At 58.8% G+C, this 24,979-nt stretch overlaps 2 protein-coding genes across 2 annotated transcripts in view; both read left to right on the top strand.

Annotated features, from left to right (window-relative positions):
• Positions 1 to 7,510, top strand: part of TMEM63B (transmembrane protein 63B) — a 49,838-nt gene extending 42,328 nt beyond the window's left edge. Inside the window, exons 16-23 of the mRNA XM_082480513.1 lie at positions 195 to 281; positions 1,861 to 1,926; positions 2,065 to 2,227; positions 2,394 to 2,499; positions 2,640 to 2,807; positions 2,947 to 3,062; positions 3,285 to 3,365; positions 4,436 to 7,510. Coding sequence (XP_082336639.1) covers positions 195 to 281; positions 1,861 to 1,926; positions 2,065 to 2,227; positions 2,394 to 2,499; positions 2,640 to 2,807; positions 2,947 to 3,062; positions 3,285 to 3,365; positions 4,436 to 4,600 — 952 coding nt within the window. The 3' untranslated portion in view covers positions 4,601 to 7,510. The remainder of the gene's footprint in view (positions 1 to 194; positions 282 to 1,860; positions 1,927 to 2,064; positions 2,228 to 2,393; positions 2,500 to 2,639; positions 2,808 to 2,946; positions 3,063 to 3,284; positions 3,366 to 4,435) is intronic.
• Positions 7,511 to 9,742: 2,232 nt separating this feature from the next.
• Positions 9,743 to 22,943, top strand: CAPN11 (calpain 11). The gene is made up of 22 exons (XM_082481715.1): positions 9,743 to 9,783; positions 12,603 to 12,885; positions 13,479 to 13,548; positions 15,033 to 15,151; positions 15,293 to 15,426; positions 15,595 to 15,763; positions 16,357 to 16,440; positions 16,544 to 16,629; positions 16,841 to 16,915; positions 17,331 to 17,491; positions 17,571 to 17,740; positions 17,952 to 17,963; positions 18,228 to 18,439; positions 18,563 to 18,602; positions 18,875 to 18,940; positions 19,289 to 19,346; positions 19,438 to 19,502; positions 20,368 to 20,436; positions 20,567 to 20,645; positions 21,099 to 21,215; positions 21,291 to 21,349; positions 21,600 to 22,943. The coding sequence occupies exons 2-22, from the start codon at positions 12,640 to 12,642 to the stop codon at positions 21,624 to 21,626; spliced, it is 2,118 nt and encodes a 705-aa protein (XP_082337841.1). The 5' UTR covers positions 9,743 to 9,783; positions 12,603 to 12,639; the 3' UTR covers positions 21,627 to 22,943.
• Positions 22,944 to 24,979: the final 2,036 nt, after the last annotated feature.

The following is a 24,979-nucleotide window of genomic DNA, read 5'->3' as shown; positions in this document are numbered from 1 at the left end:
GGGCCTGTGAGACAAGGTGGGAGGAACTGGGACTCAAACAGACCTCGGACATACTGGAGGGAAAGGTACCAGTAGTGGACAGAGTGGGATCCAGATTAGACACTGAGAAGCACTTGCTGATGAGAAAGTGATGGGGTCACCGTGGGGCTGGCAGGGTGACCGTGAAAGGTTAACAGTCTCCTCTCTACCCTCAGGTCTGGAGAGAACAGGACGACCATGCACAAGTGTTACACCTTCCTCATCTTCATGGTCTTGCTGCTGCCATCGCTGGGCCTGAGCAGGTAGGGGTAGTGGGAAGGGAAAGCAAGTGCAGAGACCTGGAGCACAGGGAGGGTTGAGATGCACCTCTGGTTGTTCTTCTGCATTACATCCTTTCCCTGCTGCACAAGAATTCTGGCCACCATTCCCTTGGGAAGGTGGCATTTAGTTCTGGTTGAGGGGTGAGGCCAGACCGTACCTGACTGGGTCTTTAGGAGCTTATTGAATCAATCTGCAGACACATTGATGTGTGCTGTGGTGTTACCGATAATTCAGCAAAAATTGGCACGGTCGATGGATGCATGTGAAAAGTCTGCTTGAGGTCTGCTGGTGAAGGAGTGTCCTGGTTTCGGCTGGGATAGAGTTAATAATTTTCCTAGTAGCTGGTATAGTGATATGGTTTGGATTTAGTATGAGAATAATATTGAGTGAGCAAGTGGCTGTGTGGTGCTTAGTTGTGGACTGGGGTTAAACTACAACAAGGAGGCACTACCCACGTGTGTGCTCAGTGCGCACTTGAAACTTTGCACAAAACTAGTGAATTCCCCATTTGAGCCAGAATTGAGGAGGTTGCACTGCTTGGCTGCGTGGGATAGTTATTTACAGGCTGCAGCAATGCTCATTTGTTTGGATGTGAGCCCTAAATCTTCCTGCAGGGGTTATAGAAGTGCCCTGTGGCAAACAGCAGTGCATCAGCTGCCAGTCATCAGCACGCACTCCCAGCACTGAACTGTGGCTGCACAGGGAAACAGCATGAGGAAGGAAAAACTGGGGGGTGGGAGTGGGACAGGGAGTCCTCACTGTGGTACAGTTACTTAAACATTGTAGGTTGGAGGATCCACACACACACACACCCCTGAATTCAGGATTCTGGATACAGCCTCTCAGTGGTGAAGTCAGGCAGCTCCTGAGATTAGACAAACCCTCTGATAGAGGCAAAAGAATAGACCTCCGTCCCAGAGGGTGACTACAGCAACGTCTCCTAGCCAGATTAAAAATACCTGGTTGCATATAACCTTACAACCTAGCCAGGTAAATGCTCTTGCAAGGTTTGCATTGTGACCAAATACTGTTAAACAAACCGCGTTTCCTTCTGAGGACTCAGTCCCCCTGCTGTTGCCTCTGGAGCTCTGTACTCCATCAGTACCCAAGGTGCCAGAGGATTGGACAGTTTTATGTCAAAAAATCAGAATTGGGGAAAATGGAATTTTTTTCTCCTAAGGGATTTCTTTAATCTCTCTGTTGGAGGGCGCCTTATACCTAACTAGTTTCTTCTGTGGAGTCAGTCACCTGTCCCTTGCACAGATGTTTTACCCAAGCAGAGGAAAGAGGAAAATACTGCACTGATAAGGATTAGGGGAAAGGGAGAACACACACAAGAGTGGGAAGCCTTACATCCCTTTCTGGGTGCTGCACTGTTTTTCCTAGTGTCTGATTTACATAATTTCTGGTGACACATCCCAAGAGGGAACAAAATAGTCTATGGTCAGAGCTTTCAGTCCTTCTAGAGCAGCTTCCCCATATTTGCATGAGTGTGTCTGTCTATTACTGCTTCTGACTGTTTCCCTCTTCTTCTTGCCCCCCTCCCCACCTCCTTTACAGCTTGGATGTGTTTTTCCGCTGGTTGTTTGACAAAAAATTCCTTGCCGAAGCCGCCGTGCGATTTGAGTAAGTGGAGTTGGACAGAAGGCCCTTCTTTGCAATGGGGGGAGGTTCTTGTTGGCATCCAAAGGTACTGGGGGCTCTTGGCTGCTGCCCTGCAAGGGGGAGCACTTCTTGCAGCCTGCTCTCGCTGTGCCTCTCCAGGTGTGTGTTCCTGCCAGACAATGGAGCCTTCTTCGTCAACTATGTCATCGCCTCTGCCTTCATTGGGAATGCCATGGACCTGCTGCGCATCCCTGGCTTGCTCATGTACATGATACGCCTCTGCCTAGCCCGCTCAGCCGCTGAGCGGAGGAATGTCAAACGAGTATGTAGCGGGGCTGAGGGCATGTGTTGTGGCTTCCACCTGGGGTGGGAGTGATATGATGAGGTGCCGATGGGGCTCACCCGATTCTGTGTGTACAGCTGGGTGTGTTGTACGCCCCGGCTGAGCTCCTGGGGTCGTGCTGATGGGTCTCTGCTCCCTCTTGCAGCACCAGGCCTATGAGTTCCAGTTTGGGGCTGCTTATGCCTGGATGATGTGTGTCTTCACTGTGGTCATGACATACAGCATCACCTGCCCCATCATTGTCCCTTTTGGTAAGTGATATTCTTCTGCCTTCCTGTGTCAGAGACGGGTGAGGCAAGAAGGGTCATGTGGGAGAGGTATTCCCTGTACTGGACGTACTGGGAAAGAGGCTGATTCCCCTCTCTGCTGGCATCCCTCCTCTCTCTCCCAGGGCTCATGTACATGCTGCTTAAGCACCTGGTGGACCGATACAACCTGTATTATGCTTACCTGCCTGCCAAGCTGGACAAGAAGATCCATTCAGGGGCTGTGAACCAGGTGGTGGCAGCCCCCATCCTCTGCCTCTTCTGGCTTCTCTTCTTCTCCACCATGCGCGCAGGTGAGTGCTGGGCTGGGATACCAGCCCCATCCTCCTGCAGAGCCGCTTCCCTGGCTGGGCTGTGGTCTTGGCAGCTCCCAGCCACAGAGCATAGTCGGGGTCCTTCTGACACCACCACTTCATTTTTCCTTTGCACCAGGGTTCTTGGCCCCCACTTCAATGTTCACCTTTGTGGTCCTTGTGATCACCATTGTGATCTGCCTGTGTCACGTCTGCTTTGGGCACTTCAAATACCTCAGCGCTCACAACTACAAGGTGAGGTGGAGTGCTGGGTGGGAGCGCGGGACCCTTCTCCTTGGGAACACAGCTCAGCAGCGAAACAGTGGGGTCTCTAGGGGAGCCAGGCTGCTCCCTGGCAGAGCTTCTCAACCTTAGTTTCATAGAGGGGATGGTTCCTGAGGCCATCCCTGCTGCCTGTATGCAACTCCTTTTCATTCGTCATCCCAGCAGTCTCTCAGTTTCTTCTTTCCTCTCCAGATTGACCACACAGAGGTGGACTGCATAGAAAACAGGCAGAATGGGAGACCTGCCACCAGTCTGCCAGCTCCCAAATCCGCTGTGAGTCTCTGTCCCCACCTCCATGCCCTGGCCTTGGCATGCTCCTTAGCTGGGTTTGGGAAGGGGGAGGTAACTCCCTGTCCAAGTACCTCACTCCTCGCTTCTCTGAAGCAGCATCTGGAGTTTCCCAGCGAGAGTGGGAGGCAAGTGTTGGGCCCTGTGCTGCTTGCCCAAGCTGGGTGATGAAGTGTAACCCCACACACACACACATGCACCCCTCCTCTGCTGCTCCGGCTTTCTGCCTCTCTTATTGGCTGGGACAGTGAATCCAACTGGGTCTAGTCTCCCTTCTCCTTCTATGTCTTTGAGCCCTTGCCCATCAGCAAAGGCTGCCACCCACTGGGCTGGTCCTGGTGCCAACACAAAGAGGTCTCTGTGGGCATTGCCTTAAAGGCTATGAAAGTGCTTTGAGGACTCTCCCCTCCCTTGCCCGTCTCTCTGGGATTTTGGAGGCAGTTTTCTGAACTCCTTGGCTCTATTCCAGCTGCTTACTTCCACCATGAGATTTTTCTAGTTGGGATCCGTGCAGAGCTGTTCAGGGGGTGCATGCAGAGCCTCCTGCTCCCTTAGGAGAGCAGGGCTTGGGTATGAACTTGTAATCCAGGCTCTTTCCCAGTCTCCCTGTATCTAAGGGCAGCGGCCTCTCTCCAAAAGGAGACTCCCCTTAGGAGGCAGGCACAGCCTCAGAGGGACACGTCCACTGGCAAAAATGGGAGCTCAGTCTTCCAGTCCACACGGGCTCCGAAGTGCTGAGAAGCCCCGTGCTCTCCCAGCCCCGGCTCTCTGGGGGTGCTGCCTGCCCCGGGGTGCTGCCTGCCCCAGGGTGCTGGGGTTTGGCCAGAACCATGCTGCAGGCACATCCACTATCACAGGGCCAAGCCAGCCCTGCTTTTAACCACTCTCCTGGTACTTCTCATGGAGTCTGAGCCCTTCCTCGTCCTCCCAGTATATCCCCACGCTCAACTTCTTGCATGGCACTTTTGCATGTTGTGCTCTGCTGCCACAAGAAGCCCCCCCAGGCTCATAACGTGTTTCTGCTCTCCCCCCTGCCCCGTGCGCGGCCCTGGCAGAAGTACATCGCCCAAGTGCTGCAGGACTCCTCCCCGGAGGGCGAAGCGACAGAGTCGGAGGAGCAGGGGTCGCAGGATGAGGAGCTCATCAACACGGATGGCATGAACGACACGGATTTCCAGTCGTGTGAGGACAGCCTGATAGAGAATGAGATCCACCAGTAGGGACCTCAGAGGGAGGGAGGGGAAGGAGGCCCAGGAGCAGGGCAGGCTGTATGCACGGAGACCCAGGGAGAGGCACAGAGGGTGCTGGCCACTGCCCTCGCCCACCCTCTGGGGCTGCTGCCTTCAGCGAGAGCAGGAGCCCTGCTGTGAGCTCTCCATTTCCCTGCCCCTCCACCCCTGCGCCAGCCTGGCAGCTCGGCGGGCATGCTCTTTACTAGCTACCTTCTTTAATGCATCCCCAGACCCCAAAACCCTGGGGGCTGGGGAGGAGGGGGACTGTGACCCCCGCGGTGCTGCTCTGGACCCGCAGGGAGGAGGAAGGTTGGGTGCTTTGTGGGGAGGGGTGCAAGGGGAACCTTTGGGGGCCCCTCTGTCCCCTGTCCTCCTGGCAAGAAACACTGATAATTTATTAGATTTGCAGGAAGGTGACAAACAAAAAGCTTTAGTCAGTGTATTGGAAGTCCCTCTTAGGGAGGGGGGTAGCTTTTGTTGCACCTTCTCCCCATGTGTGCCCTTTCTCAACCCCTTGCAGCATCCCCTTGGTGTGACATGCCAGGTGCAGAGGGTGGTGACGGAGACCTCCCCCCCACCATGGGGAAGGTGACAGCCTGGCCTTGTGGTCAGGGGTGGCATCACCCCAGGGAAGGGGTATGGGGGTTGGCATGAGCCAGGCAGCCCCTTGCAGGGTGAGGGGTGCTGAGGGCATTTCTCATGGGCAGGAGGAGGTGCAGGCAGCCTCTCCCCCAGGTCCTGTCCCCTTGTTCCCCAGGGGCAAGGGCAGGGGATTGTGACATCATTTTAAGTGGCTATTTTTTTTTTTTTTGCACATTTTACTCCCCTTTCAAACAAATCAACCTGACCCCCGTGTGGTACCACGGCCCCCTTTGCTGCCCTGTATCTGCACAGCAGGGTCAGGCCTGGGGGTGGGGAGGCTGTGCTGGGGGTCTCCTGGGTGCTAGGGAGAGGGGAGAAAGGGTCCTGGACTGCAGGCCCTCAGCACCCTACAGGGTGCCTGGTGATGACGGGGCCCCATGGGCTGCCTTCCCTAAGCTGCCACAAGGTCCTCCCCCAGCTGAGGTGGTCAGAGAGGGAGGGAGCCCTGGGAGAGCAGCCCCTGGGAGCCCTCTCCAAGCAAGATGACCATCTTCAGGAGCACAAAAGCCTCATGTGGCTGTGCTGGCTTTCTTCTCCTGCCCTGAGAGGGTGAGTCACCAGTCACCCTGGCATCACCCAGCCTGAGAGAGGGGGCCTGTTCCTCCCCTACCTCTGCCCTTTCCCCCTCCCTGGTGATAGGTGTGTCCCAGAGGCAGGCAGGGGACAGGATGGATGGGAGAGGTGGACTGGCACCTGCAGGGAGGTCTGACCCTGTTTAAAGGCTCTTTGTGAGGAGGTTTCTGGCCAGGATCAGTTGCCCTCAATTGCTTCCCCCCTCCCCTTGTGTAAAATGTAAGGAAAATAATAAATCTCCCTGCTATTGAGCTATATTTATTTCCCTCAACCCCCCACCACCATCCTGTTTGGTGCTCATTGCAGACACTACTACCCTCCCTTTGCCTGTCATCTGTGGGTGCTGCACCGGCTCGCTGGGGCCGTGCCCTCCAGGGTCTTATGGGGCTGGGTGGAAGGGGACAGTCATTTTTACCTTTTCAATCTCCCATGCTGGCCCTGGAGCTTCAAGCACTTTAATAGACCTGAACAAGTGAAGCGTCAGCCCTGCCCAGCTCCCCTCTGGGGAAGGGCGGTCACATCCCATGGCTTTTCTCCCCCTCGCCCCCCATTAGAGGACACAGAGCAGGCGGGGGGCTGCTCTGGGGAGGACATAGCTGACTTTCCTGTACACCTCTCTATAGGAATCCCAAGCCCAGAGGAAAGGGGGGATGGAGGGGAAGAGATGTGGGTCTTCGAAGCATGGGGAGGGCAGGCCACCCTGTCCCCCGGGGCTCGGCTGGGGCCAGAGCACATGCAGGTGCGGAGGGGCACAGTTGAACATCACCTGTCCCCTTCAGGGATGGGCTAGAAGCTAAATGACCATGTGAGCTGAGAGTTCCCCATCACCTGTCCCCTTCAGGGATGGGCTAGAAGCGAAATGACTGTGTGAGCTGAGAGTTCCCAGTCTGCTCCCAGGCTGGGACAGGGAGGATGTTGATCCTGCTTCCCTCTTTCACTTGCCTGCCGCCCTTGCCCCTGGTCCAGCAGGTGGGCTGGGATGCTCCAGTCTCTGTAGGTACAGCCGTGGCCCAGGGCTGCCTCTGCAGTTGTCAGGGCTCTGCCCGCGGAGAGCTGTGTGTTCTGGGTGGCACTGTCTGTGTAGAGATGTGTATAATACCCTGTATATATTTGTGTACAAAAGAAAAAAAAAGGAAAAAAAGGAGCTATTGTTCTCACAGTCTTTTCTTTGTGGAAGGGATTGGGGGCTGGGACCTGGGAGGAGAGGACCCCAGCTGCGGCAGGGATATAGGAGCATGCGTGGTGCAAACAGAGGAGTGGGCGGTTGTGCGCTCCCCCTGTATGAGCAGAAGCCCTGCCCTGCTGCTGGCATCTCTGCTCTGGCTGGCTCATGGGCTCTCCCAGCCCAAAGGGCTTGCTCTCCCTCTGGCTTGCAGGGGCATCAAAAGCTTTGCTGCTAATAGCAGGTGGATGGGGAGCTGCGTGTACCGAGGCTGATGGCAGTTGTGGTCCCGATAGCAATTTACATGGCCACTCCTGCTGTCCTTATCCAGGAACCTCCCTCCTAGCCTGGCTTGGGTGGACAGCTAAAGCCTTTGGGAAAGGGTGAGGGGTGCTAGACCCCTAGAACGCAGTTTGGCTGGGAGCACTTTCCTGCTGTGTAGCTCAGCCATCCCCAGGACACAGGGGCGGGCAGCAAGCAGCCAGCCCCCAGAACTGCTCCTGCTGCTCTCTGGTGCAGGCTGGGGCTGGGGTGGTTCCTGGGCAGCTGCTGCGTGCTCATTAACTTGTGTACAGTGACTGTTGCTCAGAAGATGGCACAACGGAACAGTGAGGCATAGGGCAAGCCTCTGAGAGATGGATGAGTGACCCCAGCATCCCAGTTCTGTTCCCACCTCACTGCATTCAGGCTCTGTGGCTTCATGTGCCAGCGGCGGAGTGTGATCAGGGGACAAAAAGCTCTCCTTTCCCTAGCAACCCGCAGCCAAAGGACCGGGAAGAGGCAACGCCTGGGCACAGACAAAGAACCAAAGACCAAAAGAACAGCGGCACCCGCTGCCAAGTCCCTGCAGGCATTGCTGCAAAGGGGAGCTTGAGGGAAGGGAACAAGGAAATTGTGCAGGTGTTTGTGCAGGTGCTTGACGGAAACAGCTCCCCAGCACAGGGGGGCAGGACATGGGACAGCTTATGTGACAGGATTACACAGGAGCTGTCTCATACCCCAGGAGAGTCAGGTGTGAAAGCAGCTTTAAAGGTCACCGAGGGTTAATGAGGCAAGAGATGAGCAGGAGGAGAATGGGGTCACAAGGACGGGCACTGTCCTGGGTGGATCTGAGCAAGCAGGGTGGGCAGTGGCAGCCAAGGCCAGAGAAAAAGCTGGCAGAGCCGTTCAGGCACAAGCTCGAAGCAAGAACAAGCCGTGGCATTGCAGGTGTGCTTGCTCCTTGTCTGACAGCACGCTGCTACCTGCAGCTCGGGACAGAGCTGGGTGGTGACCCCAGCAGGGACCCCCCTTACGCTTCCAGCCTGTGGGCAGTCATGCAGCCACCTTCTGGCTAAGATGGAGCAGCTGCTGCGGCAACCCAGAATAGGGCACCCCAAAGCCTCCTCTGCACCAGGGTGGGCAGAACAAGCTGCCTGTGGCAAGCTCTCCTAGGTGGGGGTGGGGACAGGGCAGTTCCAGTGGGTCCTGGCCAGGGTCGGAGCGTTCTCTTGTGGGTACAGCAGCAGGACCATGCTACAGCTGGTTTTGAATGTCCTGGTTGCCCTTCCCTCAGGCAAGAGACACAGCTCCTGACCCCACTTGTAACCTGCTCCCTGCTTAGCAAGCTTTTGCCCTGCTGGGGCAAGGTGGGGTGGGTGAGAAAGCAGGCACTCTGTGAAGCCTGGGGGAGCAGCTGGATGCCCGCTCCTGCAGTGAGGCAGTACGGACACAGCCTCCTCAGCTGCAACCAGCCACGAGGGGAAAAGGAGCCCTACGGTTGGTGACACTGGTTGGGATCACCATGTTCAGCCCTTGCACCAGGAGGATGGCAGCACAGAGCTCCTCCCCGGGGCTGGGGCAGGTAGGTTTGGGCCAGGTAATGCTGAACTGGGCTGAGTTGAGCTTGGTCATGCCAGGCCAAGCCATGCTGTGCTGAGCCACATTGGCCATGCCGGGCTGAGCCCAACCAGGCCAAGCTGTTCCAGTCCATGCTGGGCTGTGTCATGCCAGGCAAAGCCATATTGCACCACAATGAACTGTGCGTTTCTGTGCTGAGCCCCACTGTGGCCATGCCTGTCGGCAACAGCACCACCCGGCATAGCTGCACCATGAGTCACAGAGGGCACGCATGGGCAGCCCCACTGCGGGAAGCCCCAGGGCAGCGGGACCTGCTTGGGATGGGCCCTGGTGGCACCCAGAAGCAAGGGGCAGCTGGTGGGGTGGGTGCTGGCCGTGACTGCCAGGGCTTGCAGGATTGCTGGCCGTGACTGCCTGGGCTTGCAGGAGTGATGTGGTGTGGGCACAGCCTCCCCAGGCAGGAGGAAAGGAGAAGGGACCCCACGGTGGGCAACACCCTTTAAGGACCACCCTTCCATCAGGTCAACAAGCCCTGGGATGAGGCGCAGCACAGAGCTTCACCCGGTTAAGATGGGGTGCCAGCAGCGTGCGGCAGTGCCGTGTCACCCCCGCACCCTTTCCTAGGGGAAAGTAGCTTCCTCTTCTTCTTCCAGTCCCGATTTCCGTGTTGCACCGAGCCCTTTGCTCGGAGCAAAGTTGGACGGAGCGCTCCCAGCCCGGCGCTACCCTTCCATCCCCGGGAGCTGGGAAGGAGGATGACAGCAGCCAGGACCGCACCAGCAGCTCCGGTAAATCCCTTCCCGGTAGCTGTGAGAGGTCGCTGCGCCTTTAATTCCCCCTCCCGGCTTTGCTCGTACATCCTGCCCGCCGAAACCCCACCTTCCGCGGGGCCGTACCGAGCCGAGCCGGGCTGGGCTGGGCTGAAGCGGGCAGGGCGGTGGCGGCGGCAGCTTCCGTAAGTCCATCCCCCCCCCCCCCCCCCCCCCCCATCCCCATCCCCATCTTCACCCTTATCCGACCCCCAGCACGGGGTTAACACCGCCGGGGGGGGGCCCGGCGGCGGGCAGGAAGGGCTCCTCCGCCGCGGGGGCGAATGCCCCCGCGGCGGAGGAGCCCTTCCCGCCCGCCGCCGCCCTCCCCCCTCCCCCACCCCCCGCCCCGGCTGCTTGCCCCGGGCTCTGAGCTGCTCCAGGCTTGTCTATCCCCCCCCCATCCCCTTCTGATCCGCCGTGATTTTTGCATCGGATAACGCAGCCGCAGAGACCCGGAGGCTTCCAAAATCAGGGCGGCGAATAAACCGGGTACCGCAGCGACCCGGGATGCGAGGCCGAGCCCAAGGCAACGCCGCATCTCGTCGAGGGGATGCGGGAACCTAAAAGGGGAGGTTGTGGGAAATGAAGGTCTTTTGTACCTGGAGAGCTGGGAAGGAGCTGCTGGTGCAGTGTGGGGACCCTATGGGCCCCTGTGGCTCCTTGCCCTGAGCCAAGTATGCGGTAGAACGCGATGTCTGGGCTCGGCCTGGATGGTTTTAAGGAAGGGACCTCCCCCCTCCTTCCATCTCCAAGAGCAGCTGGCAAACCAGAGGTCTGCAGAGATTTTTGGCTGGATTTCAGCAGTGATGCTGCCCGGGGGATTTTTCAGTATATGCTAAGGTGCAGGAGGTATCAGGGACACCGCAGGGACCAGCGTGTCTTTCTGCTCCCACCTGGGAGGGATCAGAGCTGCCTCTGATACTGGAAAGCATCATATTGTGGTTGGATGTCGGCTGGTGTGGAAAACTGTCCTGGGGGCTTGGCTTGCCTCTGCAAGTCTTTTCCTCCCCCGTGGAGGACCTGCAGTGTCCATCAGCATCGGTCTGCAGGGGGTGTGTCAGCAACCGACCCCATTGCTTAAGGCCCCACATTGTTCCTGTCCCATCCTGGGGTCTGAAATATTTTTCCTTGCTCTGCGCTTGCGTGACCTCTGTCTGCCACTGAGCTCAACCTTCCCGAGTATTTTGAGCCACAGGGCTAAGAATAACTCACACGGTGCCCATGTCTCGGCGGCACACAGCTCCCATGTCCGCAGCCATGTCCAGTGCCGGTAGGCAGGGTGGGAGAGGGTGCAGGGAGGCTGTTGGGGACTTCGGGCAAGGGGAGTCCCCCAGCCCGCAGCAGGCTGCGGTGGGAGCTCCGGGGAGGTGGGAGCTGGAGGCTATGCGGACGGCTTCATTTGGGATTCCTCCTCCTGCGGCCCCCCTGGGCTCTGGGCAGCTGCTCAGACTGGAGAAGCCATCCCCCGGGCTCCGTGGGCAATGAGTGCCTTGCTGCTGGGAGAGGCTGCCAGGGTGCTGCTGGCTGCGGAGCGGGAGTTGGAGGGAGGAGGTGGTGGAGAAGGGCTGAGCTCCACGGATTTGGGGCCACCGTAGAGGAGAGAAAGACTCGCACCACCTTGGAGAAGGGCAGCAGGTTTAGAGCATCCCGGAGCAGGAGGTGTGATGGGGAGGAGCAGATTTGCCTCTGGAAAAGCTTCTGGTTAGGGCAGGCCCTTGGGGCAGCAGGCAGGTTATGCCCTGTGCCCATGCCAAGAGCTTGCGCTCCTTTTCGCTGTTGCCTGCCTTTCCCCAGCTACTGCAGCGCTGCAGGGCTGCCCCTCCGGAGCCAGGCTGCACCCCGCTCCCCTGGGACAGGGTGCTGGGAAGGCAGCAGCCAGCGCTTGGCATCCCGGTCTGGCGGCTCTGAGTGGGTTCCCGGCCCTTGGGTCGTTTACCCAAGGACTGCTCCGCTGCCTCGCACGGAGAAACCTCCGGGAGAATTCAGCGCCAGCCCCGCTGAGCGAGCGGGAGCCGAGATGGCGGGGGAGCGGGGCAGGGTAAGCTGCAAATGCCCGGGGCGGGGAGTCCCCATGGTGGTGGCACCTTCCCTGCAGCAGGCGACCCCGCTTGCCCGGGGAGGGGTTGGACCAGCCGGGGAGGGATCGGGGCGGTGATGCGGGGGGGCGGTCTGCGCTGCCCCGGGCTCCTGGTGCCGGGGTGCCCCGCTGCACCCCCCATCCCTTCCCGGGTGCCCGCCAGCGGGCTGCTCCGCTTGAGTCACCCGGCCCGTGTGTGCGTCGGGAAGGGCCGTCCCGCCTCTTCCTTCCCTCGCCGGCCCCATAGATAGAGCTGTCTCTGCCTCGCTGGGCTCCTCCCTTCCCGGCCCTATTGACTCAGTGCTCAGGCAGGCGGGGAGAGGGAGAGAGAAGGGGCGAGGGAGAGGGAGAGGGAGAGGGAGAGGCGCCCGGAGCTGGGACAAGCTCCGTAGTGGCCGCTGACGCCGGGACGAGGGAAGGTCTGGAAAAGCTATGCTGGGGGGAGAGGCTGTCGGGGAGCAGAAAGTGCCTGAAATTCCCCCGGGCTCAGCCTTTCCACGCAGCAGGGATGGGACAGGACGGGAGAGCTGCGGCGGGTTGCCTCTTCCCAGCCGGCCCTCGAAGCTGCTCTGCTCCTTCGGTCTCCCCTCAAGACAGCAGGGCTGCGATGGCCGGGCTGGAGGCCATGGCTCAGAATGGGGCTGCTGCCAGGGGCGGGATCTGGGGAGGTCCTTCTGGTGCCTGGGCCCAGTCTGGGGATGCTCTGTGTGCCAGCTCTGCTCGCCGCACTGGGGTGATGCTGATGGCGAAGGTCCGTCAGAAGGTGATGGAGAACAGGGGATCCAGCCTCCGAGCCTGGCACTTGTGTGAAATGGCTGATGTCCCCAGGGCAGTTGCGCGTGTACCAGGCCCTGCCTCAGCTCAGCCATGCCCATTTCTTTGCAGGGAGCGGAGCTGAAGGTAGCGCTGCTGGTGCCCAGCTATGATGCCCTTTGGTGGGATGGCTGCCCGTCTGCAGAGGGACCGCCTGAGAGCCGAGGGGGTTGGCCAACACAACAACGCCATCAAGTATCTCAACCAAGACTATGAGGCCCTCAAACAGGAGTGCATTGAGAGCGGTGCTCTCTTTAGGGACCCCCAGTTCCCAGCCGGCCCCTCTGCCCTTGGATTCAAGGAGCTGGGGCCACACTCCAGCAAGACGCGGGGGGTGGAGTGGAAGCGTCCGTCGGTAAGTGGTGGGCTTGCTTCTCCTCAGGCTGGGCTGGCATCCCTGCCCTGCAATATCTGCACTGATGTGGTTTGCCAAGCTGCAGCCTGGCCCTGGCCTGCTCCTCTCAGTGCCCAAAGTCCCTCGAGTGCTTGATAGCCTCCTTTCTCAAGGGCCTACAGCAATGCCCCATGAGTGTCTGCTCAGAAAAACATCATGTCTAGCAGGCATGCTTCCTCTGGGCAGCAGACTGTGGGCTTTAAAATGGGCAGGCTACATCACTCCTAGGTGTCGTGGCATGGATGTGTCACCCTTGTTGACTGGGGTTCTTCAGGTGTAAATATCCCCTGGTGCCACTAGTGCAAGGGGAATGCTATTAGTCTGTTTAGCCATGTCCTCCCATGGCTACAGCAGAAGACCTTGCCTTGCCTTACCGTGATGGCCTTGGGATTGTAGCCAAGCAGATTTCCCTGGCAGAGGGCAGGTGGGCTGCATCTCTCAGGGACAGTACACCCTTCCCCCCCGAGTCAGAGCTGCAGCGGGTGCCAGCCCCCCAGAAGCCCAGGCCCTGCCGAGATCCAGCACCAGCATCTCATTCTCTCCTCCTCCTGCAGGAATTAGTGGATGACCCTCAGTTCATCGTTGGCGGTGCAACCCGGACGGACATCTGCCAGGGGGCTCTGGGTGAGTGCTGTAGATCTGTCCTTGGACCTCGGTCCGGAGAGCAGTGGCTGAGGAGGGTTGCCGTGGCTGGAGAAGACGAGTTTGTGTAAAGTGGAGGGTGGACCAGTTTCACAGCACCTTTCCCCAGGCCCGTGTGGAGCATTTTCATGCCAGCCTCTGCACAACCATCTCTGTACCAAAGGCTCCCTTCCCATTTAGTGCAGTGGAAACTGGAAGGTGTGGGGGGGGACACCCTGTGCCTCCTGGTGGCTCTAGATTAAGGCTCCATGAAAACGGGTTGATGTGCGCACAGCTTGACCATGCTAAGGTCAGGGGAGATGTCAGGTGGATCCATACCTGAGACATGCTGACAACAATGCCAGGAGCTGCTCCAAAGAGCTCCCTGCTTTGGTAAATGGTGAGGGATGGCAGCTGGATGACAATAACAAACTGAGGTGAGAATGTGCTGGTCATGACAAAGTGCTTGCGAAGCAACACAGCATGGCAGAAGGGAATTGACAGGAGAGCTATGGAGTACAAGTGGTGATTTGTCATTTCTCCAGGGGGATCTTCCGGGGAAGAGGCACCGAGACAAGGAGAGCAGTGTTAATGGGCTGGGTAGGCTGGCAGGGCTGGCAACTGGGATTTCGTGGTCATCGGAACCAGATCTGGATACCACCAAGAGTGTTGTCCTGGTCTGGATCAAGTTGGGCACTCGATAGGGAGTATCATGTACTTTAACACACATAGCACGCTGGTTTCCAGGCTGACCACATTTAATGCATCCAGTAATTAGAACAAACTTGAGGTGTTAACTGGAGCACATAACAGCCCAGAGCACTGCAGTGGTGTTCAATTGGTCATTAAAAAGTCTGGAATGCCATTTTGTCAAACCACAGCCTGGTACAGGTTATCCAGCCTCAAGGCTAAGGTGTGACAGGCTTCAAAGGCAACAGAGAAAGGGGAAGGAAGGCAAAGAATTTAAAGCATATTGCTGGCCTGGAGCAGCACTTGTGGTTAAGAGCACTTGGAAGGAAAAGTGCGGTGGTGTTGCTCGCAATTTGAGAAGCTGGGGCAGCAGCATTAAATCTCTTGCTTGCTAAAATGTTTTTTTAAATGCAAAGTGTAATTCTGCTGTAGAATTCGCTGTCTGAAATGTGGAGGGCAGTCATACAAATGAGTCCCAGAAGGGTCTAGAGAAACAGCTGCAGGAGGGGGCTGTTGGTGCCGACTGTATGTGGTGGTCTGGCCACAGGCTCCAGGTCAGGGAGGGTCATTCCCTCTTTCCTTGAGCTAGTACTTCACTCTGAGGCAGGCTGAACGAGCCCAGCTCCCTGAGCTCCATTTGTCTGCTGGATCCTCTCTGGTTTCTCCATGTGCTTATTGAGCTGGGGAGTCCCAAACATTTGCGAGGAGAGCACATCATGGGCTCCTACACATCCATTGACTATCCTCCCAGCTAGGGAGGTGGTGGGTGCTCACACTGGCTTCCTCTCCTTCCCCAGGTGACTGCTGGCTGCTGGCTGCCATCGGCTCCCTCACGCTGAATGAGGAGCTCCTGCACCGCGTGGTGCCCCATGGGCAGAGCTTTCAGGAGGACTACGCTGGCATCTTCCACTTCCAGGTGGGCTGGGAGCTCCCATCCCTCCAAGGCTGGTGGGATGGGGCAGGAGGGAGGACGGTGGGTCGAGGGCATCCCTCTGAGGTAGGGATGAGCAAGTTGTGTGATGCTCCGAGCTCACCTCACTCTCTCCTGACCTCCCAGATCTGGCAGTTCGGTGAGTGGGTGGACGTGGTGGTGGATGACCAGCTGCCCACCAAGGACGGGGAGCTCCTGTTTGTGCACTCGGCAGAATGCACCGAGTTCTGGAGTGCTTTGCTGGAGAAGGCCTATGCCAAGTGGGTACCCCCGTGATGGGCACATGGATGGGTGGGGGACAGGGCATGGTGTTGTGGAGGGGAGGGGGTCCCTTCTGTCCCTGGCCCTGCTTGCACTGTGTGCCTGGGGAGCAGCAGTGTGCAACGTCCTTGTCACCTCATGCGCCCCTCTTGCTGGCCGGTGCTCAGGCTGAACGGCTGCTACGAGTCACTCTCAGGAGGCAGCACCACCGAGGGCTTTGAGGACTTCACCGGCGGCGTGGCAGAGATGTATGACCTCAAGCGGCCGCCGCGCAACATGGGCCACATCATCCGCAAGGCACTGGAGAGGGGGTCCCTGCTGGGCTGCTCCATCGACGTAAGTGGTGTGCCGGCATGGGCCAGGGGCTCTGCCCCAGCGATGGCCAAAGCGAGGCCTCGGCAGCCTGAGATTGTTTCAGCAGTCCCCTCACTGGGACAGTGGGTGGGAGGTTACTTTTTTCCCCTCATAGCAGAGCACCCTTTCCAAAGCCAGCGTGGCAGCCCTGGGGCACAGCAAGTGGGGCTGCAGCCCAGCTGCTGGAAACAGGCTCCTTTGGGTGGAGTGGGAATGTCCATCTCAAGCGTGGGCTGTTGAACAAGGGTCTGCCTTTAGCTCTGGCCATGTCTTACATCAGCATCTGTGAATTATCTGGAGCGAGGTTTTCCATCCGTTCCCTCTCATGAAATCCTTTTCTTGCTTTCTGAAGTTTGGGTGGTTTCCTGATGGATCTTCAGGGTCTTCTGGCTGGGAAGCTGTCTTTACATTGTCCTCAGCCAGCAGCCTTTGAGCAGAGGGTGCTGGTACCTGCCGCTTCTCTTGGCTGGAGCAGTGCAAAGCAAGGGGAATTCTCCACACGGTGGAAGGAAGGGGTCGGGATAGGACTATGTGAATTTAATCATGCTCACTTGAGCTTTGCACATTCTCCTCAGATCACAAGTGCCTTTGATATGGAAGCGGTGACCTTCAAGAAGCTGGTGAAGGGCCACGCCTACTCTGTCACAGCCTTCAGAGATGTGAGTTGGCTATGTGAGACTTTAATAGCAATTGGCTATAATTGGCTTTAATAGCAAATGGCCAGCGGCATGGGCTCAACCTCCTGTGTCTGCTGGCCGGCAGGTGAACTACCGGGGTCAGCAGGAACAGCTTATCCGCATCAGGAACCCCTGGGGTCAGGTGGAATGGACCGGAGCCTGGAGCGATGGGTGAGTTGGACAGATGGGACTTCAGTCCCGCCGCTGGCGGGGCAGCAGGCACTGCACACACAGCAATTGAGTGCACGGCACCGCCAAAGGGAAGTTCGCAGCGTGCAGTGGCCTTCACATCAGCGAGGGGGGCAGCTGAGGACCAGCTCTGAAGTGCTCTCGATTCACCTCAAGTGGTCCTCATCTCATTGTCTCTCTCCTGCTACTCCAGCTCTTCTGAGTGGAACAACATTGACCCCGGCGACAGGGAAGAGCTGCAGCTGAAGATGGAGGATGGAGAGTTCTGGTGAGTGCCGGAGCAAAGTCCTGCTCTTCTTCAGCAGCCAGGCCGCAAAGGAGCAGAGGAGATGGGGAGAGATCCCGCGGTCCTGCTTCGCCTGAAATACGTGACCTGCCTTTATGAGCTGGGTTTCCAGCACCAGAGAGTCTGCTAGCATTTTCTCATCTGAGCTCGTTAATGATTTTCCTCCCTTCAAGGAAATTCAGCCCAACTAAATGCAAAATAAACATCTAGGAAGGGTAAACATCCCTTCTTCCCCAAACCCGGCAGCGGGCTTTAAATGAGCTATAACTGCTCAAGGCAAAAAGATCTTGCTGTCACTTAATTCTCCCAAAACGCTGGCTGGGTCCGGAGACGCTCGCGCTCTCCTCCCTCCCACCCCAGCAGTGCCCTGGCCTCAGCCTCTGCCTGCCTCCTGCAGGATGTCTTTCCGGGACTTCATGAGGGAGTTCTCCAGGCTGGAGATCTGCAACCTGACCCCTGATGCCCTGACTAAGGACGAGCTCAGCAGGTGGCACACGCAGGTGTTTGAGGGCACGTGGCGCCGGGGGAGCACTGCCGGGGGCTGCAGGAATCACCCAGGTACCTCTCCCCGCTGCATCTCCGCTCTTGGCCGCACAATTGAGCTGGGTGTCTCATCCACGTGTCCTCTTCCTCCCAGCCACGTTCTGGATCAACCCCCAGTTTAAGATCAAGCTGCTGGAAGAGGATGATGACCCTGGGGACGATGAGGTGGCCTGCAGCTTCCTGGTGGCTCTGATGCAGAAGCACCGGCGACGGGAGCGGCGAGTTGGGGGCGACATGCACACCATTGGCTTTGCTGTCTACGAGGTAACCCCTGCCCGCCCCGGTGCTGCTTCCTTAGGACCGGCCCGGTCCTGCCTGGACCTGGCACCCCAGTCCTCAAGGAAACCTTTCCCACCTGCTTTGACTGGTCTGTGGATTAATGTCGCCTGTCCCATGCCCCCCGCTCTGTAAGGGATGGGGGCAGGTACTGGGATTCTGATTATTTTTTTTTTTCCCTTTTCTCTCCTCCCTGCAGGTTCCTGAGGAGGTACGTCCTGAGCTGCTGGAGCTTAGCCCCTCTTGGAGGGGAGCACAAGAGTGGACAGGAATGGGTTAATGCACATGCATGCACGCCTGTGCGCCCAGTGGTGCGCGAGCTCCAGCTGGCTACGGTGCTGCACCGGAGGGATGGCTTCTGCTGGGATGGGCAGGGCAGGGATGTCCTGCCCAACAGAGCTGGCTTTGGTTCCACTGCTCCCTGTGGGTCCCTCCGTTGTGGGGCTGTGGTCCACAAGCATGTTCACTCCCCCAGGCCCAGGGCAGCCAGAACGTGCACTTGAAGAAGGACTTCTTCCTGCGAAACCAGTCACGGGCACGGTCTGAGACCTTCATCAACCTGCGGGAGGTGAGCAACCAGATCCGACTGCCCCCCGGCGAGTACATCGTTGTGCCCTCCACCTTCGAGCCACACAAGGAGGCCGACTTTGTCCTGCGGGTCTTCACCGAGAAGCAGTCAGACACGGCGTGAGTCCCTGTCTGGCCAGGGGACACCCTGTGTCTGTGAGCTGTGGGACATTCTCCCACCGCAGGCAGCCTGCTGGTTGGGCACTCCGCTCATCACTTTGGTTTCCTTCTTTCTGCCCCCAGGGAGCTGGACGAGGAGATCTCAGCAGATCTGGCAGATGAGGTAGGAGCAGCCGCTTTGGTTTTGTTGGTGCTGAGGCTCTGGGGCTTGGGAGGGGGAGCTGCAGGCAGGAGGTGGCTGCCTGGGTTTGGGATGTCACTATGGCTGGAGAGGGGCTGGCAAGGTTGAGGTGATGGGGATGTGGGAAGTAACAAAGAAGAGAAGGACAAAGAAGAGCTTCCCTTCGGGAACCCTTTGGGTTTGCTGAGCTTTGGAGGCAGGGCAGAGCCCAGGTTTGACCACTATCCTCTTCTTTCTGGCCTGCGCCACCCCAGGAGGAAATAACTGAGGATGACATAGAGGACGGCTTCAAGAACATGTTCCAGCAGCTGGCAGGGGAGGTGGGTACGGCTGCGCTGAGGTCTGGGGGGCCCTGGCCTGGGGAAGGGATGGGACAGGACCCCTGGCCATGAGACCTCCAGCCCATCCCATGCATGCTCAGTCCAATCTTGCAGACAAGTCCATCTCTGCCACTGCTCAGCCCAGCTGCCCCCAGGGGTGGTGTGATGGGAGCAGATTTGGGGAAGGGGCATCCAGCTGTGGCCCAAACTCTTCTGGGCATGCAGGAAATGCAATGGCCCCCTGATGTTTTGTGACTAAGGCAGAGATATTTAGGCAGGAGGTGGGGAATGGCCTCAAGTGGGGTGGAGAGCAGGCAAGGGGTGCTGCTAACTCTGCTCCCACTGCAGGACATGGAAATCAGCGTCTTTGAGCTCCGGACTATTCTGAACAGAGTCATCGCTAGACGTAAGCACTGCCCTTCCCGCCCCTTGCTCCCCACGGCTGCTCAGCAGGTTGGGTTTTGATGCATGTGCTCAACCCTCTCCTTCCTCCTCAGACAAAGATCTGAAGACTGATGGGTTCAGCCTGGACTCGTGCCGCAACATGGTCAACCTGATGGATGTATCCTCTTGGCACTTCTTCCTGGTCCAGCTTCCCTGGTCCTTAGCCTGCCGGCATCAAAGCTTCTCCATGGGAGCTGGGTCTTGGCTCTCTGGCCATGCCAACGCTGTTCCTCCAGGGAAGGAAAGGAAGGAAGGGATCCTTGTGGCTGCAGGGCCACCTGCCCTACACCGTTGGGCTTTAGCATCAGGTTTTTGGAAAGGGCCATCAGTTCCCCTGCTTGCTTTGGGTCCTGGCTCCGCTGCCAGAAGCCCAGCCCAGCCCCACTCACACCTTCAACCTTCCCCTCCAGGAGGAAGCACCCTGTGCTTCCCTTCCCCACAGGCTCCCCAGCCTGGTGTGCCGTGATGCCACCCAGCCTTGGAGGCATTCCTGGAAAGGAATGAGGGCTGTTGGGCTCTTTTCCCCTCAAACCATCCAGTCCAGCAGCTGAGGATGAGAGGCGTAAAGCGACAGGAGCCATGGCCTGTGTTCCTGCTTGCCCAAGGACACGCAGCTGAGTGGTCAAGCCGAGGGTAGAGGAGCACCTCCAAGCCCTTCTCCAGCCTGGCTCTGCAGCATCCCCTTTTGATGCAGGCCAGCCCAGTTCTGCTCCAAGGACACGACAGCATTGCGCTTCCTACAGCAGCAGCACAGCTGCTCCCAGGGAGTGGCACAGCCGCTAGTTTAAGCATTGCACTTTCCCTGCTGGGTTGCAGGCTCTCATCTTGCTGATGCTGCAGGACAAAGAGGGGAAGTTGGGGGGGAAATTGGGCAGGCCAAGTGGGGCCAAGCTTTTCTCACCTTGGGTGGCTGAGATGTGATGGCTTTGCGTTTACGCCACCCCCTTTGCTCGCTGCTTTCTCCTTGACCCTCTGCTCCCCAGAAAGATGGCAGTGCCCGCCTCGGGCTGGTGGAGTTCCAGATCCTGTGGAACAAGATCCGCAGCTGGCTGGTGAGGAGAAGCGGGGGCATGGTGAACTGCAAAGGGGTAGCACCCCTCCTGGGGCAGCAGGGTGAGGGGACAGCCAGGCTGGAGGCCACAGGAGAACCTGCCGTTCACATCCTCTGTGATGTTTTTGCAGACAATCTTCCGTCAGCACGACCTGGATAAGTCGGGCACCATGAGTTCCTACGAGATGCGCATGGCTCTAGAGTCAGCCGGTAGGTCTGGAGAAGGATAGGGCTGGGCTGGGAGCTGGGGAGGGGGCTCCTGCTGTCGGTGCCCTGTCCCAAGTAGCTGGAGAAGAGTGAAACCAGCCTACATTGTGTGCTTAGAGCCAACCTGTCCTGGTAGTGAGATGTGGCCCGTGTCTGAGCTGGGTTGTCTCCATCCCAGCTGTGCTGAGTGCTGGAGCCTCGGAGTTAGGGACGTACGCAAGGTGGTCCCAACCTCTGACCTGCAGAGTCACATCCTGGTGAAGCAGAAGCCTGGGGTGGATCAGTGAGCTGACTAGTCATATGGCTCCAGGGAGAGCATCCCCTCTTCCTGCTGAGGCTGGACATAGTGCCCTTCCTTGGCTGGGTTGGTGGCCCCTTCGGGTTGGAGCATGGATTTTCATAGTTACATCCTCCTCTGCTGCCTCCCTGGGGTGCTGACTTCTCTCTGCCTTGCAGGTTTCAAGCTGAACAACAAGCTGCATCAGGTGGTGGTGGCCCGCTATGCAGACGCTGACATGGGTGTGGACTTCGACAACTTTGTCTGCTGCCTTGTGAAGCTGGAGGCCATGTTCAGTGAGTGGTGGCTCTGGGGCAGGGAGGGCAGGGACGGAGGGATGCGTTGCTCACCTTGCTCTTGTGCCCCTGCAGGGTTCTTCCGCAGCATGGACCCCGAAGGCACTGGCACCGCTGTCATGAACCTTTCCGAGGTGAGCACTCAGCCCAGTGGGTGGTAGGGTGGGAGACAAGGGGACAAGGCATTAGGGTGAATGAGGCAACTGGGGTGGGTGGTAGAAAGTTTTCAATTCCTTGGGTAGGGAAGGAACCCATAAAAGATGAAGATGAGAAAACGGGTTTGCTGCAGGCTCCGTGTTTCTTGAAGGGCTGTCAAAGTTGACACATGAGGGCACATCAAAAATGCACCAGCCCCTGTTCATCCCTTCTCCCTCTTCTTCCCAGTGGCTGCTGCTGACGATGTGCGGCTAGGAGCCACGACAGATCTGCTGTAGCTGGGACACCTCGGCAAGCCAGGCCCCGTCCAAGTGCCTCCCCTTGGATCTGCGGACACAGGACACTTTTTTCCCCCCTTGCTCCATCCCACGCTGAGCTGCCAGCCCTGCCTCCCGGCAAACCTTGGGCCACCCTCTCTGGTGGACCAGGGGTCAAGGCAGGCAGGGGATGCCCTTCTCCTCTTCTGGGGTGGGCTTCTTTCCGCTCTCCCCCTCCTCTCTCCCCACCCTAGAACAAGAGGAGGGCAGGCAGCATGGGGTACCTGTGCATCCCCGCACCAAGATTGGTGGGAGTGAAGGAGCAGGCTGGGGACCGGCTGTGGAGCCAGGAGAGGCAGGAGCTGCAGGGAGAAGAGAGGGGGGGACTCCTATCGCTTGGTCTAGTGCTGTCCCATCCCCGCTGGCACGCACTGCCCATCTCTGCTCACACCTGGGAGCATCAGCAAAGTTCTGCCTTGCCCAGGCAGAGGCAGCAGGTTCCTGGGGAGCCAGAGTGGCCTTCTGGGAGGAGGAAGGGCCATACTCTTCTTCTTGAAGCCCTTGCACTGCGCTCCTCGCCACTAAGCATGACCAAAGCACGGAGCCCACTGGCTCTTTCTGTGTGGCCTTCAACACATCCCCTCCAATCTCCATGCCTCTGCCTTTGCCCCACCACTGGGTCAAGCCCTGCAACTTAAGCACTGAATGTTTGGGGGCTACCCTGCCATGTGAACACATGCCACCCTGTAGTGCAGCAGAAGCTCCCCTCTTCCGTGTAGGCACAGCAATGTCAGCACCGTCACAGCAGCTTGGCGTCCCCTCCCACCCCTGGGAGCTCCTGGGGCATCCACTGCCCCTACTTATGGCCCATAGCAGGGTTGGGGGGGTCAGCACCCCAGAGGCAATGCCTTCCCCCAGAGGGGGGTGGTTTGGGGGGCTGTTTTCCTGCATGCAGTTGGAGGGGGGGGGGGGGTGTTCCCCCCTTTCCCTCACCCTCCCACACTCTTACACTCTCCTCTTCCCTTGGGCTCCTTCGCCCAGCGTGGATGGGCTCCGTTGCCAACATATTTGCACTTCTCTGTGCTCCTCCACTCCCCTCACCTTCTTCTGGGGTAACGGGGTGGCTCCAGCTTGACGGTGGGCGACAGCCCGTCCTTTGCCCTGTAGAGGCAGGCAGGCAGGCAGTTAGCTTCCCCCAGACCCCTGCCGTCGCTGGAGGAGGCGCCTGCAGCAATAACCACTGCTGCCCGTCCGGCAGCTCCGCTTCCTCACCCCGCTCACTGTGCACTCCGGGAATAAACTGAGATCTGTTGGATGTGTGGCCGAGGAAAGTGACTTGGGGGGGTCGCTTCCTCCCTCTGCTCGCTGTGGTCTGGGCTGGGGGGACGAGACGTGGAGCCAAGCCCAAAGCACGTTGCTTGTCCAGCCTGGGCCATGGGTGGAGGAGCACCACCAGGTACAGGTCTCGCTGTGGGGATGGGAAGGTCCATATCCCCTAGCATTTTATAAAACTCGTGTCTTCCTTTGGAGGGGGGGGTCTTAATGCCAACACACAGGGGCAGCACCATGTGAGAGGTGTAAGGGGACACTGTTCTTCAAAGTGAGAGCAAGCAGCATGCTGTTAGCAGGGCTGTTTGGTTATCCCAGGGATTTTTCAAGTGGAGGAAAAGCTAGGGGAGCCCCGGGTCTGGCCACGGTGTCCCAAAGGCCCTCCCCAAGGCACCACTGGGTGCCTCTGCCATGCAAGCAGCAGGAGCAGTTTAAACTCCCTGTCCCTGTGCCTTGCCAGCGGCCTGCCAGCGGCTGAAGGCAGCCGGCCAGGCTGGGTTTGGCCCGGCGGACTTTGCGATGGGGTGGATTAATATTGGTCATAGTTTGCTGCCCTGGCTGGCCCCTTGCCAAGGTCTCCTCTGCTGGCGGCAGAGCTGGGGTCTGCTCTTAAAGAAAGGTGGCTTGGGGAGGGGATAGGATGGAGTTAACCATGGAGCAGGTGGGAATGGAGGGCAGCCTGGAGCTCTGGACCCTGGAAAGGGACCACATGAGGTATGTGACCCTGGGCAGGGGCTGTGGGAGGTTGGTGTTTTCCCCTGCTTCCTTTGAGGCCGTGCAGGTTACAGCTGGAGGGAAAAGCCTTCCACGAAAACAGCAGTGGAGGACCGGGTGGTGGGGCTCTTCACTGCACGGCTCAGAGCACGACTCGCTGTCAGCATGTCCATCCTGCCCCTTGCTGACACCCCAGAAGGCCATCACAGCCCAGGTGCCTGCAGGGGTGCTCAGCATTTGGAACAGGAGTGCCCTTCCACACCTTATTCCCCCCAGCATCTTAATATCCTCCATGTGGGAGCCCTTTGTGCCAGCCCAGCTCTCTGGGGCCAGTTTCCCCACAGTGGGGCATCACCCAGCTCTGGGACAAGCCAGCCCGCCTCAGAGCACAGAGGGGAGCAGAGGTGCGATGGCAGGAGGGAGCAACCCCCCTCCAGCTGCCTCCCCAGGCTGCCCTCCCCTCTGGAGGCTTCCCAGGGCTGGACGGAAGTGGGCTACTAGCACTCAGCTCTTGGCTACTTGTGAGCTGAGCTGCCCGCTGCGGGGTGGAGGTACTTTGAGGCTTGCCAGCCCGGGCTCCCTGTTCCTCCGTGCAACTCCAAAGCCCCTGGGAAACAAGGGCTCAGGTGGGGAGGGGGCACAGGGGCAAGCAAGCAGAGCTGTCATCGCTGTCCCAGCTGCAGGGCCTCGTCACGCACACACAGGCCCGTTTGTAGGGCACAGTGACGCCCTGGCTTTGGGATGACAGGTGCCCCCCGGCATAGCCTTACCAGAAGCTCCCTCCCTCCCTCCGGGTGCCAGCTGGCAGATCCCTTCCCTCGCTGGCCCCAGCAGCTGGCAGGCCACTATCGGCGGGGGGCCAGCAGGTGGGGGGTCCCCAGCTGCCAGCTAATGCCACAAAGAGCAGCCTGGCTCGTGTCCCCTTCGTTGCAAATGGGACAAGGAGGAGGCCCATCAGAGTCCTTCAGTGCTGGTGTAAAGTGAGGAGCAAGAGGGGCTGGGGGGGGGGGGGGGGGGGGGGGGGCGCAGATGCGGCCAAAACTGCTTGTAGCTTTGGGTTTGCCTTGCGATGGGCACTGGCCAGCGAGAACCAGCCCACCCCACCTTTCCCACAGCCATCCCACAGGTCTGTGTTGGGTGGGAGCGCAGAAGGTTGGGGCAGGCAGCACCCATGGGTGCCCAGCACCACTGCTCCCGCTCCTCAGCATCGTGGTATCTCCTCCCGTGCCCTGTGCCCCTGCCTCCTGCAGCCCAGAGCCGCCTGCCCATCCTGGGGGTCCCCCCTCTCCCACCAGCTGCTCATGTCCA

This window comes from Vanellus vanellus (assembly GCF_965231255.1).
Source record: "Vanellus vanellus genome assembly, chromosome: 3".
Classification (NCBI taxonomy): Eukaryota; Metazoa; Chordata; class Aves; order Charadriiformes; family Charadriidae; genus Vanellus; species Vanellus vanellus.
The sequence above is the reverse complement of the archived record's forward strand: the minus strand, read 5'-3'. Positions and strand labels throughout refer to the sequence as shown.